At 42.6% G+C, this 20,015-nt stretch overlaps 1 protein-coding gene across 2 annotated transcripts; it reads right to left on the bottom strand.

Annotated features, from left to right (window-relative positions):
• Positions 1-458: 458 nt before the first annotated feature.
• On the bottom strand, positions 459-16,870 carry LOC121735711 (histone acetyltransferase KAT6A). Of its 2 annotated transcripts, none has more exons than XM_042126630.1 (12): positions 15,707-16,870; positions 13,212-13,376; positions 12,861-13,027; positions 11,082-12,721; positions 9,671-9,878; positions 8,869-9,266; positions 5,218-8,762; positions 4,663-5,018; positions 4,319-4,416; positions 3,270-3,451; positions 2,747-2,855; positions 459-1,902 (listed from the first exon to the last, which is right to left on the bottom strand). In XM_042126630.1, the coding sequence occupies exons 1-12, from the start codon at positions 16,256-16,258 to the stop codon at positions 1,640-1,642; spliced, it is 7,683 nt and encodes a 2,560-aa protein (XP_041982564.1). In that variant the 5' UTR covers positions 16,259-16,870; the 3' UTR covers positions 459-1,639. The 2 variants fall into 2 exon arrangements, with proteins under 2 accessions (XP_041982564.1, XP_041982565.1); XM_042126631.1 differs by having other exon boundaries at positions 12,639-12,721; positions 15,707-16,868.
• Positions 16,871-20,015: the final 3,145 nt, after the last annotated feature.

Below are 20,015 nucleotides of genomic sequence, written 5' to 3'. Positions count from 1 at the left end.
GAAATGTGCGATCGCCTTTACAAACTTGTACTTAAGATAAAAGTTACAGTCTCCCAAATTAATAATGCGCACGCAAATCTTCGCTAATTGTCTTAATCACGAAAACACCCGAATCTATGAAATGTTATAGCCCCAAACAATGCACTTGCATTTTGCACCTTGTTCAAAGGAAATAGAAGTAAATATCATATAGCCGCTGGCTGTACGCCGTCGCCGGTCCGTCAATAAGTGCTATAACTCACCGGAAAGCCATCGCGGCGTTACCATTGTAACGTCCAAGCAACGTCAGGCGCCTCTACGTCGCTGCAAAGCGCTGTTTTTCTTAAAGTTAAGTTTAAAACAGCGCTTGCAGCGACGTATTCCGACGCTCGGGAAATACGACCGTTGCCGAAAAATTACGAAAATTTCTATGCGCATTATCACTTTGGGAGCACTGTACTGGTGCGGCTGATATAAAAATAAATAATAAGCTTGGCTTTTATCAATATTTTTTCTACAACTAAAACTGGAATTTTGTCAATAAATATATCTTTATAAGAGCTACACTAACTTGTTGCACTGCCGATACAACCTCAACACCACTAACTTAAAAATAATTACGTCTATTCCAAAATACATGTTAATAACATTTGGCAATAAATTAACGAGGATAACACGGAAATAATTCTTATGTACGAAGCTCTAAAAGTAATAAACTTAAAACTTACGTAATATAAAATCAAAATATAAAAATGAAACCGTTAGGCCTGTTCTAGTCACGTACGGACAGAGTTAAACGTTAATACTATCACATTGATGAATCCAATGTTACCAATATACAAATCCTATTTATACAGCCTTGTGTTAGGTGAAGCGGACATTTACAATATTTTACACGAAAATAAGCATATTATGAGATGACAGAGGCACTTCCGAGAACAGGTCAAAACAAAACTTATCAATAACCGTAATTACACGTGGACTGTACACGAGACATATACACACCAGGATATACACATAACGTTCAATGTTCCGTATAGCGGATGATGTACCAATGATTGCACTCTTGTGATTGACACTTAAAATTTAATTTTGTTTCTTTGGAGAATCGTGACCCAACTCGACGTCATGCTGTCCATTCGAGGATTATCACAGTCATGGAACTGAACCCGGAGCACTACACTAACACCGACACTTATTGCACTAGACTTACACCGATATCCTACCCCCTCGTGTGTATACTATACATTACTTACACTTTATCTGTAATTTTGTACTTTATTCAGCTTCCTACTAATACTCGATATACAGGGTGAAGCTGCCGTAGACGAACATAAGTAATGAGGTTACGTTTGTGTCGGGATAAGGCAACTCAAGTGTTATACATAACGGTCTATATATTTACAGACGACCCAAGCGTTCATATTATTTGTACTATGCCTTAACTAAACAACAATACTATTTTATACGAGCTGTCTGTGATATGCGAGCTTAAGATGTACTTAAGTTGGGCTCACCCGGGCGATCTTAAGTGTTTTCCCCATCACATTGTAGAGCACTCGTGAATTCACTACCGAATTGGACCGATGAAGGCGGGGAGTCGCGGGTCGCGGGGGGTCTATGTCGCGGGCGGGCCGGGGGGCCGCGGCCCGCGGGGGGGCTACCGGCGCGTGGAGTTGAGGGGCTGCATGGCCAGCGGGGGGTTAATGTAGCCGTAGTAGACGTTGGGCTGCTGCGCGCGCTCCGCGGGGTACTGGACGGGCGGGTTGACGTTCATCATGGGCACCGTATTGAACTGCTGCTGCGGGACGCGGTACCCGTTCAGCCCGTACCCGCCGATCAGGTGCGTGTTACCGCCGATCAGGTTGGGCGACATGCGCGACCCGGGGCCCATCTGCACGTGCTGCATGGGGCTCAGGTTGCCTGGAAAGCGTTACAAATATTAACACACAATACAGGTTTGCCCGAAAGATAACCTTCAAAGAAAAACGGAAGGGTGGCGCTGAGCGCTAAGCCGCGTTATAATCTTTTCAGTTTTCAGCAATATTAGCACAAGTTCGTAATATACTACATCAAAACAAAATAAAAATTATGATACTATCAGAGAAATTAAGGCCCAAGTGAATAAGGCCCAATCCCTTACCTACCTTTTATTACCCTTCCCTACACTCCCCTATTCCCTGCCCTTCCCGTCCCTACCCACCCCTATTACCATATTCCCTCTTAAAAGGCCGGCAACGCACCTGCAGCTCTTCTGATGCTGCGAGTGACCATGGGTGACGGAAGTTGCTTTCCATAAGGTGACCCGTTTGCTCTTTTGCCCCTTATTTCATTTAAAAAAATTGATTCATAGGCTGACCTACGTATTTTGGTCGTGTTATACATGTCAAAACTCAAACCCAGCCGACAGATCACGACGACAGATTATGTCAATTCAATGTAAGGGCTCCCGCACACGAGCCACACGCGACAGCCGCAAACGCCGCCACAACTCACAAGAAGCAAGACGATTAACGATTGGACGATTGTAGCGTGTGGGGCGTCAACCGTGTGCGGCGAGTCCATATAAAATGTATGAAAACTACAGGAAATATGCCGGTAGCGGCGTTTTGTGGTTGCGGCCAGCGGCCTGTGTGCGGGAGCCCTTTCAGAATTGACATAATCCGACTAAATGCAGCAGTTCCGTCAATCAATTACTTGCCTATACGATAAGACTACATCTGAAGCTCATCTTTTATGTAAACACAAAATAAAACACGAAACTCACTTGTAGCGTTTCTCGTGTTGCGCGGTGACTCTAGTTGGTTATGAGCGGGCGCGTAATACTTGGTAGCGTGGTAGTGGCCCGCGGGAGGCGTCGCCGATTGCTGTCCATACTGCAATACGTCACATACATAACATATTGTTAAAAAAAAGAAAAAGAAAGAAATCAAAACATGGGTCTTCTGCTTCAAATATGTCAGTTGCCTGTTTAAAAACATGGTGCGACAAATTTACATCCTTATGTTTCAGGTTGTACTTGTTTTAGGAGGGATTCAGTTTTTGACCATTACACTATCTGCCTGTTTCCAATGCATTTTGTACTCTTTTATTAATTACTAGCTGATCTGACAGACGTTGACCTGTCTTAACGATGATTATATAATTCGAATTGGTGTAATTAAGAAAAAATAGATTAAAATTAGTATCTCCATGCCAAATTTCAGCAAAATCGGTTCAGCGGTTTGGGCGTGGAGAGATAAAAGACAGACAGACACACTTTCGCATTTATAAAATTAGTGTGGATAAACCTGCGCGGGCGGCGTATGCGGCGGGTGCTGCGGCGCATCAGCCATCTGCTGGAGTTTGGCGAGCGAGCAGGACGGCGCCCAGCCCGCGTGGTACTGCTGCTGCTGCTGGAACGACAGGTACCCGCCCTGGTAGCCGCCGCCCACGCCCACGCCCACACCGCCACCCTGCATGACCGCGCCGCCTAAAATAGAAGATAGAGTAAGTGTCTAAACACACCATGCCGAAGATACGCGGCCAAAGTTCCGTGGCCGATATTACGTCCCGCCGCATTCGGCTGATATGACACACGATAAGCGCCGAAATTACGCGGCGGAAATCCAGTTGCATAACTTTGTCCGAGTATTCAGTGTCTCGAACGCCGCCGAATTGACGCGGAAAAAAAACATTACCGCCGAATCACTGCCGAATTGCTGCCGAACCTTCGCTCGACCGAAGTTCGTCTGTACGCTATAACGCGACGTAATTTCGGCATGGTGTGTCATCGGTAATTTAAAATACATTGCAGGCCTTTGCAGGCGTAATCTTGCCGAACTTCGGCCGCGTATCTTCGGCATGGTGTGTTTAGACACTTAGACACGTAAACGAAACACAAATGTTTAGCTTTTTCAAATTCGAGATTTTATTCTGAAATTCAATTCAACTCATTTATTTTCAAACTCCAACTCAAAAATGTTTACTGAACGTCGGTACTATTGGTGCCTACCACCGGTTCGGGAACTAACCCGGCGAGCGGCTTCATCACAAAGGCTTGCTGAAGTAACAATATTATAAATCAAAAACTGTAGCATAATATCTAGTTTTATCAATATTCTTGTTCCATATCAGATTTTTTTAAGTTAAATAAAAATAAAAAAAAATTGTTCGTCTCACATAAAAATTGTATGCAATTATTCTCCGGTTTATGCGGGCCTCTAGACGATCAATTTTATTGCGCAATATCACGTATTGTGCAAGGCATTGTCAAATAAGTTGTTCAATGATATTTCACAATAAAATTGATCATCTAGCGGCCCACTTAAACCTTTTAAAGAAAATTTTAAAGTGTTACCATGGGCGTGGTGTGCGGGGGGCGTGGCCCGCTGGCGCGCTGGCGGCGTCGCGGCGCTGCGCATTGACTTGCTCTCGCCGCCGCTCGCGTTGCTGTTCCTGCATAGCATAAAATATGTTTAGAATATATATTATGTCGCAGTCTTAATCTGTGATTCGATTGAATGACTAGCGCTTTCATTGCATTACACCATTCAATCGAATGACTAAAGGACAACTCGTCAAAATGTTGACTGTGACGTTGAACGTCTTGACTAAAAGTCATTTCCTGATTCATTAATTTTAACAGTATAATATTATGTAACTGCTTTGGTCAAGTCTACTATATATAGGATTCAGTTTTACCTATTCCGATTATTAATTTTCTGCTGCTTAGGTTGGTTCGGTTGACTCATGATGGAAGGTATGTGTATCGATGAGTGAGGGTACTGCGGGCTTGGGGCCGCGTGCATGTGCATCATGGAGCATGGTGAGGCCAGGTCTGAGCCGATGCTGGTCGGGGACTCCAGGCCCAGCTGACTGACATCCAGCTCGCAGGCCCCGTACTGCACCGAGTGGACTGAGTTGCTCGTCGAGTCCGGAGTGTAAACCCCCATGGACTGCAGAGCCGGACTGACCGATTCACACATCTCCTCCTTGTTGCTGTCTTTTGGAGATTCATCTTTCTTGGACTGCTGACGAGATTTCTTCTCGATGTCCACCTGCAAGAGATGAAATCGTTAATAAGGTTGATAAGAAACATCACCTATTTATTTATTGTACTCAAGAAGCATTTGATGAGCACTGTACAAATCTACTATTATTATGAATAATGTGAACTGACATGTTGAGTTGAGTCAATTGATTAATTAGTTCACATTGAAATGTCCCTAATACGGGGAAAATTGTTAGTATATTCACCTTCTCCTGCGTGCAGGGTCCGTTCTGGTTGAAGGGCGTCTTGCAGGTGGGCGCGGTGTGGAGCTGCGGGCTGGGCTGCGGGGGGCGGTACTCGCACTCCTTGCTCTGCCGCATCATCTGCGCCTTCTTGTCGCACTGCGTCTGACACGCCGTCGTCGTCTTCGACTGCTTCTTCATCTCGGCCTTCTGAGTGCAGTCCGACTTTGACGTAGGGGTCTTGGTCTCCTTGAAGTGGGGCAGCGGGGCCCCCGGGTAGATCCCGCCCGGCAGCGCCCCGTACGTTATGTTGTGAAAGTCCTTCTGGTCGTACTTGGGGTGCAGCTTCTGCGGCGACTTCTGTTCGAGGTGCGGCAGGTTGAACCCCTGATACTTTTCCAGGTAGTTCTTGTCGTTGTTCTTAATGTCGAGGAACCTGTTGTGGTCCCAGGTGCCCTGCAGCCGCGTGGGGTCCCACTGCGCCATCGGCCACTGCGCGTACTGGGCGTGGGTGGTGTGAAAGTTCTGTATCTGGTTCATGGTGTAATCGTTCTTGGGGAGCTCGGCATCGTATTTAAACTTCGGCAGCATCTTGTTGATGTCGCTCTGGTCGGGCTTGAGGCTCAGCTGCCCCGAGCACCCCTTGTCGTGCTTCTGCGTCGTGTTCTTGGACTCGCACTTTCCCGCGTTCGATTTCTCCTTCTTAAAAAAATCTTGCTTCTTCGGGGCCTCGCTGGACTTCGTGTCCGCTTTGCTCGTGACCGTCGTGGTGTTGATCACGTTTATTGGGACAGATATTTCTGGTTTCCTTGCGTTTGCACCTTGCTCTGGAAAAAACATCTTGGGCTCCGGCGTCGCCCTGGGCGTCTCGTTTTTTGACTTCTTATCGGGTTTTTCGACTTTGCTGTGCGCGGAATTCACTCTCACGTCTCTCAGCTTGCTTTTCTCACGAGGTTTCTGATTGGGATCTAGTTTGTTCAAGTGATCCATCGAGCCATGGGCGACGATACTCATAGAGCCCAGCGAGTTTTGTAAGTTGTTTGCAAAATTCGTCTCCAAATCGGGCCGCTCCATGCCCAAGTTCATGGCCGCATTCGCGCTCTGACATCTCGGTAGATAATTTATATCGGTAACGTTGGGCACTTTGGGAATGACGGCGTTAATAACGGGCGAAGTTATCGGGTGAGGTATTTCTAATTTAGTCATCGTTTTGGTTACGACTGGCGCGTCTATTATACTGTTAATGATTCTACTGGATTCGCTGATGTTTTTATTGCTATATTTGTTTTCAGTTTGAACACCCTGCGATTCTTTGCTAACGACAGGTCTGGTGTTCAGAAAGGGATGTTGTATGGGATTGATTGGTTGAATGGTCATGGAATTGACGGTCGTCGGAAAATTTTGTAAAGGGTTTTCGGTTACGCTTCTACTAACTACTACATCATCTTTCCGTAACTGTGATATGTCGTTTCTAAAATTTATATCACATTCTCTGCCCGTATCTGGGTTTTGCTGTCGTCTATCTTGATCTGGATATGAATCTATTTTAGGAGCATCGGGTCTTTTCATACTGTTTGTAAAGTCGCGATTCGTGTCCATAGAATGTACGATTGTTTCAATTTTATTTGGCGACTTCTTATCTTTGGACTCCTCATTTGTCTGGTGTTGTATGACAGTTTCTTTTCGTACTTCAATTTTCTTCTGCTCACTTGATGCTTCTGCAGGTTTTTCTGGAGATTTCTTTTGCTTCGGTGACTCGCTTATCACTGATACATCGTTTTTCTTGGGTGAAATATTTGTTGCTGGTGAATTTGGATTATCCGACTCGCCTTCCACAACTATTGTTTCAATTGGATGTATTCTCGGTACGATGAGATCAACTGGTGGTCTGATGCTGATTTCTCCTTGTATTTTTGCATCTAAAACTATATGAGAATTCTCAGTCGAAACCACAGGGACTATCTTAGTTGGGCTCACCGGATTTTGAGCAGCTGGTTGATCGGAGGGCGGAACGTTGTCTGGTTTCGGCGACGGTAGCGGACAACTTTGACTGTTGTTATCATCAGACTCTGATATAACTATAGTGTCTTTATCCTCAATCACAGTTTTTTCAGGTGATTTCATTTCACTGTTTTTTGATTCCGACGCTGGTTCAGTTGCATCTTTAGCTGTATCGTTTTCTGTAACTTGGTCATCATTAGTTGTTTTTTCTTCCTTCTCATTTTCTATCGTGTTTGCAGCCTTTGTTGCTTCTTTAAGATCTTTTTCCTTATCGACAATTGATTTAGGCGAATCCATGTTAATACTATCAAGTTCCATATCGCTTGTGTGATTATCTGTACTGTTCTCTTCGATGGGTCTAGGTGTGGCGGGTTTGCTTTCAACACTCTTTTTATCTTCACCGTCTTCTACATCCATTTCATCGTCCGCCTCTCCTGATGAATCTTCAGAGCTTTCATCAGTTTTCTTAGCCTTTTCTTCCACTTTGTCATCTTGATCTGCAATATTTTTCTCACTTTCGGGAGCGTCGGCAGACATGTCTTCAGATGGCTGATCTGTTGAATCCTCTCCTTTATATTCATACACATCAATATCTGTGTTAGCTTTAGCTTTTTTAGCCGGTGGTGAAACAGCTCTACTTGGCTTTTTGCCCCTCTGTTTCTTTGTTTGTCTTCCTCTCCAAGCTAGTTTTCTCTTTGTTTTACCTTTGACAGCGTTAGCAGTGGGAGTAGTTTCTATTCTAACATCAGTACTATCCTGACTTTCTTGGCTATCTGAAGCATAATTGAGATCCTTGACACTTTGTCTTCTACTCCTAACAGATTTCTGCTCACCCTCTACGTTAGCGCCTCTCAAAGGCCGGCGAGATACACTTTTACTTCTTCGACTCATAGTCGCGTCCTCATTTTTATCTTCATCGATGCTTTCTGAAACTTTTGTTTCTCGTTTCCTTTTTCGAGTGTTATCATTGGGCGTCACACTGGTCTGATAGGTGGTTTCACTATATTTCAATGGGCGAGTTCGTCTTCTACCCGAGGATGTCACCTCAACGGGAGCTTCTGGCATTTGTTTTTCAACACTTTTGGCCGGTTCCTCCTTCTCTGCCGTATCAGGCTCGGTTTCGGTGTTTTCACTCTCAGTTTTTTGTTCGTCATTTTCAGTTTCTTGGTCCGCGGATCCCTCTTCTGGCGATCTGAACGGGTTGACCGTCGGCGCCAGAAGCGGCGTCCATCTCAAACATTCGGGATCTATCTCCAGTCGAGGTTTACTTCGGACTTTCTTCATGTGATTTTCGACTCTATTCCAGTCGACGCAAATTCCTAATTTAACGGTATCATCGTTCGGTATATACCTGACAAATCCGAGCAGCTGAAACGTCACAGCGATGTCGTTCATGTGCATGCCCGTCGTGAAAGCGATATCCTCGAACGTAAAAGGTTTATCTCTATAATCATACAAAAATTCTAAAATCACAGACTTCCAATACGCATGATAAGACACTCGTCCCAGATCAGATAGCGGTTTCTCCGGCGTACCCGGCTGGCCCTCCTCCTTAGACAACAGATAACCTGAAAACAATGAATCCAATTAGTTGAAGTAGAGCGCATTGAAAATATCAGACCCAAGAATGCACTCATTACAAGCAGGGTATAAAAAAGTAATTCCACCACTCACTGAAATGGATGAGGAATCTCCCGAAACCCTGCCGCTGGTACTGTGGCATGGTCATTATGCACGACACGTTGTACTTCTGCTGACAGTGCTTCTCCTTCGAGAAATATCCGACGAGATGGCATCCTTTGCTGTCATTTTTGGTGAGAACATAGAACAGGAAGGGTTCCACGTCGTAGTAAAGAGTCTTGTGGTCGAGGAACAGCTTGGCGAGTAGGCAGAGATTCTGACAGTAGATCTTGTTGGCGTTCCCGTCGACCTCGAACACTGAGATCTCGCCGCACCTGTAGATCTCCGTGGCGGGTGGATGGCGCCACAGGCACTTGTCGAGGTGTCGCATCAGCACGGCGCGACTTTTCGCGTACTTCAGACAAAACTCGCACAGGAAAAGCTTCGGGAGCCTGCAAAATTGTACAAACGGAATATTACTTCTCTGATAACTTTAAAATTAATAAAAAAGAAGAAAAGAAAAACACAAAGATGTAAAAGGGACTCTACATATTCTGTAACTTGATAAAACTGCAAAAGATAAAAAAAATTACTTGATTCAATAAAAAAATATTAAAGAATCACAATCATAATATAAAAATTTAATGCTAATAAAAATATTTACAAAGCAAACAATTTACACAAGGTTTAATAGTCTTGATTTGTTGGAAAAATCATTTTACACACAAAGACAACAATCTTGCATAGGTTGTTGTTGACTGAGTGTATATTTTAAATAGTAAGATATTGACAATTTGATACTATGTTACAAGTGAAACATAATCTAAGATACTAGGTGCATGATATTAAGAAATACCTCGCGTATTCCTGCGGGAACGGACTCGAATACCAGGTCTCGATCTCCCACTGGCCGAACTCGATGGCAGAGGGACAGCGGGCGGGAGGCGGGCCCGGCCCCGGAGTCCCCGCGACCGGCTCGGGCTCCGCCCCCGTGCTCGCCGCCAGCGCCTGCGCGAACAGCTCCGCGTCAGCCTCCGTCACACCAGGCGGCAACCTCTTGCAATCTGAAACGTAACAATGATTAGAAACAAAAAAAAAACACATGCGAAAAAAAAAACAACTAAAGCAAAACGACAACATTAATAACTATTCATTTGGGCACTTCAGTGCGATCCAGTGCACGATCGAAACTCAACAAAAAATAAACATACAAACGGTAATAGACATACGAACTAGTGTACTTGTCATTGTCATGTAAATGTAGTAACAGACAAAAAAGTCTAAGCGTGTATACACTGTACAGGGCAATAAAAATATCGCAATATATATAATGTTCCGCACATTGCTGTCGTTGTGATTAACCAATCACAATAATTATACCGGTAACAGTTTTATTATCCTGTCATGTCCGCTTTCAATATACCCTGGAAGTCAAAGTATTACACCAAGGAAATCAAAACTCAAAGCATCAACATTAATGACTTCCGGTAATCTACTACCCACATACAGAAAAAATTGCCAAGTATAAAATACACTAATTCGTATATCTATCACCGTAACGAAGCGGTATTTCGGCGAGACGCGAGCGAAAGTGCACGTGTGGATACGGTACGGTGCGCGTTTGGCCGCGGGGTCGGGAGGGGCGGAGCGCGGCCGGAGCGGTATCCACTGGCGCTGCGCCCGCAGGACAAGCCTTACTCCATACACTGTATTACACCTACACGAATCTGGGTACAATTTATAACATTTCATATCTCAAGAGTGTAGCATGTTAACTACCCAAACTCCATTCACACAAGTCTCGGTAAACAGCATATTTCATGTGTGAAGTTATATAGCTTAAAATTTGATTGAGTGTGTCTTTTACGCCATTTGATACATACACATTACACAAATCTTGCATGTTGTTATAACATAATGATATCTACATGAACCATGTTAACTTCTTTAAACATGAAATACAGTTTAATTCATGAATGAAGTACATTAGTATTTTAGTTTATCTATGACCATTGAATTGGAAACAACAAAAGTTCCTGCCTCTAATTCATCCAACCTATTTCTTTACGTACAACTGTCAAACTTGTTCTTTATCCCGACCGTATACAATTATTGCTCCTGTATAATCAAATTATTTCAAACAGGCCTGTCGCAACTCTAACCTAAAAATGATCGAGTGACAACCCTAGCGTGTAGGAATAAGGCGAGTCCTCCGTATCGGCGCAGCGTGTCCGCGACACTTTCACCGCGCCCCGGCCCCTTCTTACCCGTCAGTGTGGGCGGCGACGCCAGAGCGAGCGCACGCGCCGGCTTGTCGTCGGGGGCGGAGCGCCCGGCCGCCGCCACGCGCACCAGTTGCGACGCGCTCAGGCCGCCTCCCGCCCCGGGCCATCCGAAATTCTGTGCCTCTCTTGTCTGAGAGTTCCCTCGCAGGTTCTCTTGGGCGTCTCTGAAACTCTGTCGGACATCCGTCTGAGAATCTCTCCGGCTATGTCTAAAGCCCTCTTGGACTTCTCTCATTTGGGAAATGCCTCGCTGGCTATCTCTGTAACTCTCTCGGGGTTCCCGCTCTTTAAACGTCTTGGAGTAGCAATCTCTAAAGCTTTCTGCTCTGTCTCTTATATAGGATTCTTTAATCTTTGGTGCCTCGTCTCTGAAACTCTTCACTCTGGGCTTCTCCCTATCCATTTGGGATTCTCGTCTTTTTCGTGCTTCAAATTTACCTCCTTTGTCCCTGGACATATTGGATTCCTTATTTTGCGTCTCAAAGGTTTCCTCTCTTCCAATATCTCGACGGGGACCTACGACCAGAGGCAGGTCGCATCTGTAATCATTTTTTCTAAGAGTGTTCCACTTGATTTCCTGTGGTTCTCTACTTTTTAGACTTTCCCAATCGGACTCTCTCTGCTTGAAAATATTTTCACGAGGCTGTGTTTTTTCTCCAAACAATTTCCACTTGGACCCTCTGTTTTCCGGATTAGGATCTCTTTCTTTCGTCTCCCAACTGGATTCCCTGTCGCGAGGCGTCTTTTCCCGGTGCGCTTCTCGCTTGCTATCCCTGTCCTCCCTCCTCGTCTCTTTCTTTCTCAGCGTCTCCTGGTACCTCTTGAAAGTGCTCCGAGTCTCCTTGAACGGTTCGCCCCTTTCGGTCTCGGTTTGGCGAGTTTGGTGTTTGGAGTTGGAGGGCCGGGATCTCGCTTGCGATCTGGACGCGCTGCTCACCGAGTAGAACTCGGAGAGGCCATCGAACAGCGTGGTGAGGAGTCTGTCGCCACAGGTGCTTCGTCTTCTACGCTTTCGGTCCTGGGTCGGCTCGGTTCGCGGTTCCATAAGCGGCTTCTTCTGGGCCTCGGCCGCGAACCCCCAGGCTCCGCCATCGCCGCCGTCGCCCGCGAGGCGCTCGAAGACGGTAGGTATGTGCGGCGTCGGCTCCGCGTCCGAGGATCGGTCCGAGGATTCCTCGTCGGGAGAGTCGCGGCGCGCATCGAATCGCGTTTCGTATTCCGCGTCGAGTCGCGAGTCGAGACGCGCGTCGAACCGCTCGTCTAAGCGCGTATCGAGGCAGGCGTCGAGTCGCGAGTCGAGTCGTTTGTCGAGTCGCGAGTGGAGTCGCGTGTCGAGTCGCGTGTCGAGTCGCGCGTCTAGTCGCGTGTCGAGGCGCAACTCGAGGCGCTGCACGCGCGTGACGCTGACGCCGCCCCAGCCGTCCCACTCGGCCGAGCGCCGCCGCCGCTTCACCAGGTTGAACGCCGAAAATCTGAAAAACTTTTGCTTCTCCTTGGACATTCTCTGTTCGGACGGAAGGCGTATCAACGGTGAATTACCATCGGAGGGCTCGTCGTCGGAGTCTAGCCGCCGCGCAGGGGTTTTGGTTTTCCGCTTCTTTGGGGTTCCACCCATCGTGGTCCTGGAAAAAGATAATTTAATTTCAATATTTTGCACTCATATAAATCGTTATATTGCAACTAAAAAATCTACTTAAAACAAAAATTTATACTAGATTACTTAAAACAAAAAAAAACGTAAATCAGTAGCATAAGCAATACCTGTGGGGTTGAGGCGTGGCCACGTGGCAGGCGTCGCACCGCCAGGGTGGGCTGCGACAGTGGGGGTGCGCGGCTCGACCGCACGCGCCGCCGCAGCGCGCCGCCCAGGACTCGCGCGCGCCGCACTCCGCGCACGCGCAGCACTCGCCGCACGACCAGCGAGTGTTCTGGACACACAATAACATACTATATTTGTGTTACAAACGTAGATTACTAGTATTACAAGCTCTATTAACAATACATAAAGTGGTCCATGAAAAAGTTGATTTCTTGAATAAAAATATGAACATAATATTTTGCTACACTATCATTGTACCCTACCTACTTGCAAAACAAAGTATTTAAACTCACCTTTAAGGTAGATAATGTTACGTATTCCAATAGATTAAGACACGTCGGATGCGCATAAGACTTGCACTGGCAGCAACAAATGAGAGCTTCAGCAGCACCGAGTCGGTTCTTAGCATCAGTGCCCAGGCATTCCGTACACACCGGCACTCCACCTAGGTTCTGTTGCTGCAATTTACAAGAAAACTTCACTATAAAGTAAAGTTTGAGAGCACCCTCCCATGAATTTGCCAACATTATTGCTTGTTTGCATGCGAGTGTATGTGTAGGAGGTGCATAAGTTCAGTGGACTCAAAACCTGAAAATCGCGAAAATCACTTAGCGGCCTTTTTTCTTATGACGGCCGGCTGTAAGCATGCCTATGTGTACACTCACTCATTTACTTACAGGTTGAGGTTTATTTCACGGAATATTCCGAAAAACAATAACATACAACATTTTTTTAACAAAGAGGCAGTATGTAAAACAGTTGGAGGATGACTTTTCCAAGGGGCTGAAGGTCAAAAGGAGCATGCTATGATACTTTTTCAAAAATTTATTACTTCAAAGCAAGGGTAGCCAACCTTTTCCACACTTGGGCCAAAATTCGGAAGTAGAATTTTACCCCAGGCCGCACTAACAAATCTTATGTATACTCGTAGAGCACACCAGATACGTCTGAGGACAGTCAAAATCGGATACTAATTTTTCCTATTAGAACTTAGTTAGAGCTTAGAATAAAAAAATGTACTGTAATAAGCAAAGGAAACACCCCAGTCACAAGCAGAGTTATCTGACACACACTCTAACAGTTAAACAGCGCACAAAAAAACATTATATTTATGGCATGTTTCACTGCTTCCTGATAAGGTGCCCGATAGGGTTATTTGACAGATTTTCCATATTCCATCTATCAAATTAAGTAGTGGATAGCCTTATCAGGAAGCAGAGAAACAGGCCCTTAGAATTTTGTTAATAAAACATTTTTATTTCTGTACAATTCTCGAACAAAATATTTTAAGTTACAAATTTTAATTCTGTTAAGTAGGTCTAAATAGTAAATTAATGGGATATCTAACTTTGTTTATCAGAGCATTTATGCATTCACGATAAAGCATGTGTTGATTTTAAAAGCAAAAGAAAAGAAGTGTTTGTTTGCTTTTTATAGTAGGTATGGTAAGGTAATTTTAGTATTAACTTTTTTTACTTTAAAAAAATGTGCTCGGCTCCACTGGCCACGCGGGCGGGTAATGATGGCGGGTTGCATGTGGTCCGCGGGCCACATATTGTTCACCCTTGCTTTAAAGCTATTAATTATAATAATCTAACTGGTAAATTTTTACTACACAACACTGTCAGAATAAGTGAAAAACAGTAATCTGTAAGAATAAGTGTATTAAGCTGTTTGTCTGGAGTATGTTTAGCAGACCTATATAATTTTAATGTGGTATAATAATATATAATATCTATGGACACTTCACACCAAGTCACTCTGTCCCCGTGCTAAGTACCTGAAGGACTTGTGTTACGGGTACCAGACAACGGAAATATTTTTTTACTATACATATATTTAAGATTTTTATTATATGATACACATAATTAATACATATCCATGACCCAGGAACTTTGAAAACTTTTTGTTCCGGCAGCGGGATTCGAACCCGCGACCTCCAACTTGAGCTACCAATAGCCCACCAACTGAGCCACAGACCTCTGTGGCTCAGTTGGTGGGAACTATATATAATAGGAACATAAAATGTTAATAAGATTATAATCACTTGTCTTCTAAAACTTCAAAAAATATTTTTAACTTAACATTTGTTTTCCAACATTAAAAATAATCAACAACCATTTTAATGCTATGAAAATAATGTTGTTTCATCTTATTAACTAGATTTTGCCTTGGCTTTCATGCATTCAAAAGACACCTACGAAAACTGCACATTTTATCCCAATGCTATGTGGAAAATATAAAAAATATATATAAAAATGGATTTTCAATTGTGTTAGTAACACTAAAACTTGAAAACGGCTGAATGGATTGGGCTAATTTTAGTCTTAAAATATTCATAGAAGTCCAGGGAAGGTTTTAAAGTGACACAAAGTTCTCCACGACAGCAAGTATTGAATTTTTAAGTAGACATAAACCTGTCTCCTTTATAATTTAATTTTAGCAAGACACTAATAGTATTTTATGTTTACTTTTTTCCAATTCATACTCAAACAATAGTAAATCAAAAGATAGTTTAGTATGGAATATAATGTTTCTAGTGGCATAAGTTTTGGATATGTATTAAGTAAATTAAAAAAATGTTACACTGTTTGTTGTTTAGTTTTTGATGTAAAGTGTAAACAATATTTAATTACAATGTAACTCTGATTAGACAAAATAAATTGCAATATGAGATGTCTATTTACAAACAAAAACAGATTGACTATTGTTTTTCCAAAACTATGTTGTTTATGTTTGTTGATTCTGCATGTTATTTATCTTAGCATGAGATTTTAAAGAAACTCACCGCTGCATCCTCTGGTGACTCCTGGGATTTTCTTATCTTACTTATCCTATCAGTAGCAGTCAAGGGACGGTCAGTAGCTTTGTAATTACCCGCGTGGTGAACCAGCAGCCCCCGAGTCACAGCCCGCTTGGCTGCCGATCTCAATATATTCCGAACATCCACATTTACATCTACATTCACTTGGTAAGCTTGCCGCAAATGTTTTTCGATAGTCTTTAAGCTGGAACCATCTCGTTCTCCCAGCTCCCTCACAGCTTTCGCTACGGCCCTCGAAAGATCGGAGTCGGCAGAAATTTTCAGAATTTTGTTTTGCAAACCTCCCGGATCCTTGTACGAGCTCTGACCCTTGTTGTACACCTTCAGGACAGCACCCTCGCGAACCGCCCGCTCCAAACGCTCCGAAACCACGTCCTCATGATAGTTGTGATGCTGCCTGATCGCATGGCATATCCTCTCCACGCTCGGCCTCTGTTTCTGCGACCGTATCTTATGTATAGCCTCAAGAATCCATCGCTTCCACACTTCTTTGCTAACGTCGTCCGGCTCGGTCATTTTTGACAATTATTTAGCGCGGCCGTCAAAATAACGGTACGAAATCGTAGTAAAAGATGTGTCAACACCCATCGTATTTTGGCGCCCAGAGCGAAATTCCATTTTACAGAATGGAACCTCGCCGGGTGCGACCGGTGGATTCGGCCGCGACGCGAGACGCCAGTTTAGAGCATGGTCACTTCACACTCGATAATGGATGACACATCGAGCCTCGCGAGCGAGTTTTGGCGGAGCGGGCATTCGACGGCGGCCATCTTGTGGCAATCCCGATTTACGTTGTGAATATTTACACGCTATGTAAATAATATTATAGTCTCACGTCAGCAAAATTGTCCATAGAACACTTAGATTATCACTACAATTATATAGTTTTTTATGTAATTAAACTGATTATTGCACACTTTGTTCCGGTTCCTTTTTCACACAATGCGCATTCACATAATAAACAATACAGTGACAGAACACGTATTCTTATGATATACTTAGTTTATGTAACTTTGTCTTTAATTTTTTAGTTTATCTAAATTTAAAAATCGTATTAAATTTAATGAAAACATCCACAAAACACTAACAAAAGGCTCTTCAAAATGGCTATCAATCAGTTTCCTTGCTATTATAAAAAAATAATTATGATATCCTGTCCGTCACAATGTGTATTGCCATTTAATTACATTTTACAACATAATAATTAGCTCTTTTCTCTATTTATGTCTATGGTTAATTGATTTTGTTTTGATTATTTTTGAGTCACATAACACATTACAGTTGAATGAATAATATGATCTTTGATGTTCATTTCGCATAAATATTTCGGGATTTCAGCTTTGAGAGTCATTCATGAATATCTTTGTAAATAAAAGGGACGGTTAGCGTAGTCAATAGGCGAAAAGGGGTTAGCGGCTAACACCTTAACTTTGGAGTTTGGATTTTTCTTTTTTGAAGTGAAAACTTCTTTAGCGGCGTTGAGCACTTTTGTGGAATGAGTAAAAACTGCGAAACTCGCGTCAGATTCTCGTGCTGATCGAGAAACCGTAAGACGGTTGGAGAGTAGTGTTGTAACAACGAAATCGATTAATCGAACAATCGATTCTTTTATTTTTCGATTGTCGATATTTTTTAATCGATTGTAAGGGTTCGATAAAAAAAATCGATATTCATAAAAAATGGGTAAAAAAATTTGTAAGGGTTTCGATTACTTAAAAAAATGGGTTAAAAATTCAGTCAATTGTACCCATTTTTTATGAAAAAAAACCATATTCATAAAAAATGGGTTAAAAAAAATATGCACAAGGTTAATAATCAAGTTTTCACTTCTGCCAGCACTCTCGGAGTGCAACCCGTCTTTTTTTTTAATTTATTCAAAATAAATTCACATATCTTATGTCGGCTGTACACTCTCGCCGAGAGCTCTCGGGCGAGAGTCTCGTGCGAGAGCCCCTTGCCCGAGTGCGATCATGTACATTCTCGCTTAGTTCAATTGCAGTTATGAACTCAGAGAAGATGGACCATTATTTTTCTCTATGCATCGAAAGATATCATTGTAATCCAAAGATCTATAATCATATTTAATTTTATTTCTCACAGATAATGACTGATAATGACGTTTATTATTGTTATTTTTCTGTTCTGCACTGTCTAGCGGCGCGACTAGTAGTGAAAAACGCGAGAGTGTACAGTAATGCGCTCGCTTTCCTCGCGAGACCCTTTGTCTCGGGCGCAAAATACCGACGCCGGACCGAGAGAGTCCGAGACAGGCGAGACGAGTCGAGCGCACCCATTTACACTCTCGCACTCGGGCCGCCTCGCTGTGTCTCGGCGAGAGTGTACAGCCGACATTATAGAATACAAATCGCCAAACTGCATAACAGTCTGTTGGCGAATTTCACCGTATACAACATAGCTGTTTGATTGAATGACTTTTTTAACCAGTCGACTGCGACATAAATAACATAAATATAAATTCAAAGATTCTGACCTAAATTCAAAATATATAGTAGAATAAAACATCCTGCATCGATTGATATTTGATACCAAAAAATCAATACCTACTTTACCGACAAGTTATAATACGTGAAATAATTCATTTTAAAATTTCCATTTATCATAATATTCATAAGTAATGTTTGCCGGAAGTGTTACAATTTTTGAGAATTTGTTAGTTGTATCAAAGATAAACAGCTAAAAAACTGCTTATCAATTTCTTTGTATGATTTTTTTGGGCTTTTTTAAGCCCAAAAAAAGTGGGTTAACCGGTAATTCTGCGGAAATATTTAAGAGGATTAATCGTAAATTAATAAAAACTTCAGTGTGTTTCTCTGAAACAAAGTTAGCATTTTTATATTTTTTGAAATAGGTTACAACTTACAGAATCTTAAAGTACTTTGTACATAACATTAATATCTTACCTGAAACAAAGAAACGACAACAAAAGTTATCACCTCTAACAACAACTACAAAATTAGAAAATTAATAAGGATTTTCGAAAATTATAAGAAAACTAGCTGTTGCCCGCAACTTCGTCCGCGTGAATGTATGTTATTAAAATCGAGATTTACAAAATTGAACACCCATCTACGACTATTTTATTTGGATCTACATTACACACGAAATTTTTAATGCACCACGAAAATAAAATATAATTATAAAAATTGTAACTGTACTAAGTATAGCTAAATTAATATTGGAATTTGTTGTGTTAGACTGTTGCCAATAATAATTATGACAAAAACGCTTGAAGGCACGGATTAATTTCCTGCTGTCCACGATCACCGTAGTATGCGACATCAGATTTACACTGTAGGTTGTCTAGCATTGTAGTTCTTTCGTCTTGGCAGAAAAACTCTCCCAGAGAACATGATTCAAACATACTGCCTTCGGTCGTACATATTCTACTTACGTCCATACTATTTTCCAGCTTAAATCTCTTCCGAACAATTTTCAAATTCAAAATTGCAAACATTGACAAATTTGACAGATAAGTGAAACAAAAGATACGAAAAACCAGATACATAAAAGAGACAGTTCTATTTTTAAACGTCGAATCGTATCGCTATCTCTTTCTTCGCCTGAGCTATGACAAAAATTTGATTTTTTCCAGATTGTTCGAAAAAATAATTGAAAATGTAAATAATCGAGGTATTTATTGCAATCAAGACATGTGGTAAGAGATTCCATGTGTTTTGTTTACTTTCGAGTCATAATTGGTATTTTTAGGGTTCCGTACCTCAAAAGGAAAAAACGGAACCCTTATAGGATCACTTTGTTGTCCGTCTGTCCGTCCGTCCGTCTGTCAAGACCCTTTTTCTCAGGAACGCGTGGAGGTATGAAGCTGAAATTTATATCAATTACTCAGGTCTACTGTCGCTTGAAGCTGTGAAAAAATCAAACTTCTAAGCCAACGCAATCAAAAGATACAGCCGTTTATGCCGCAAATTTTCGACACTTGCAAGGGAATCAAAACCTACAGGGTGCTTCCCGTGAACTCAGAATCTTGAAATTTGGTACGAAGCAACGTCTTATAGCATAGATAAAGGAAAAATTACGAAAACCATAAATTTTTAGTTACATCACATAATATATTTTTTTTTAATAATTTTAAACTTACTACCCATTTCCTCATAAACGCGTAGAGGTATTAAATTGAAATTCATACCAAATACTCAGGTCTATAATACCTTTAAGCTGTCGGAACCCTCGGTGCGCGAGTCCGACTCGCACTTGGCCGGTTTTTTTTGATACACGCACGACGTCATTTTCA

Source organism: Aricia agestis, chromosome 17 (assembly GCF_905147365.1).
Source record: "Aricia agestis chromosome 17, ilAriAges1.1, whole genome shotgun sequence".
Lineage (NCBI taxonomy): Eukaryota > Metazoa > Arthropoda > Insecta > Lepidoptera > Lycaenidae > Aricia > Aricia agestis.
This window is presented reverse-complemented; position numbering and strand designations above follow the sequence as displayed.

What these genes read in the sequence shown, in the direction of transcription:
- LOC121735711 (XM_042126630.1), bottom strand. Translation starts at nt 16,258, where the DNA reads ATGACCGAGCCGGACGACGTTAGCAAAGAAGTGTGGAAGCGATGGATT. An exon ending in TTCCCGCAGGAATACGCGAG is followed by an intron (nt 9,267 to 9,670) that starts GTATTTCTTAAT and finishes ACAATTTTGCAG; the next exon opens with GCTCCCGAAGCTTTTCCTGT. An exon ending in GAGATTCCTCATCCATTTCA is followed by an intron (nt 8,763 to 8,868) that starts GTGAGTGGTGGA and finishes CATTGTTTTCAG; the next exon opens with GTTATCTGTTGTCTAAGGAG.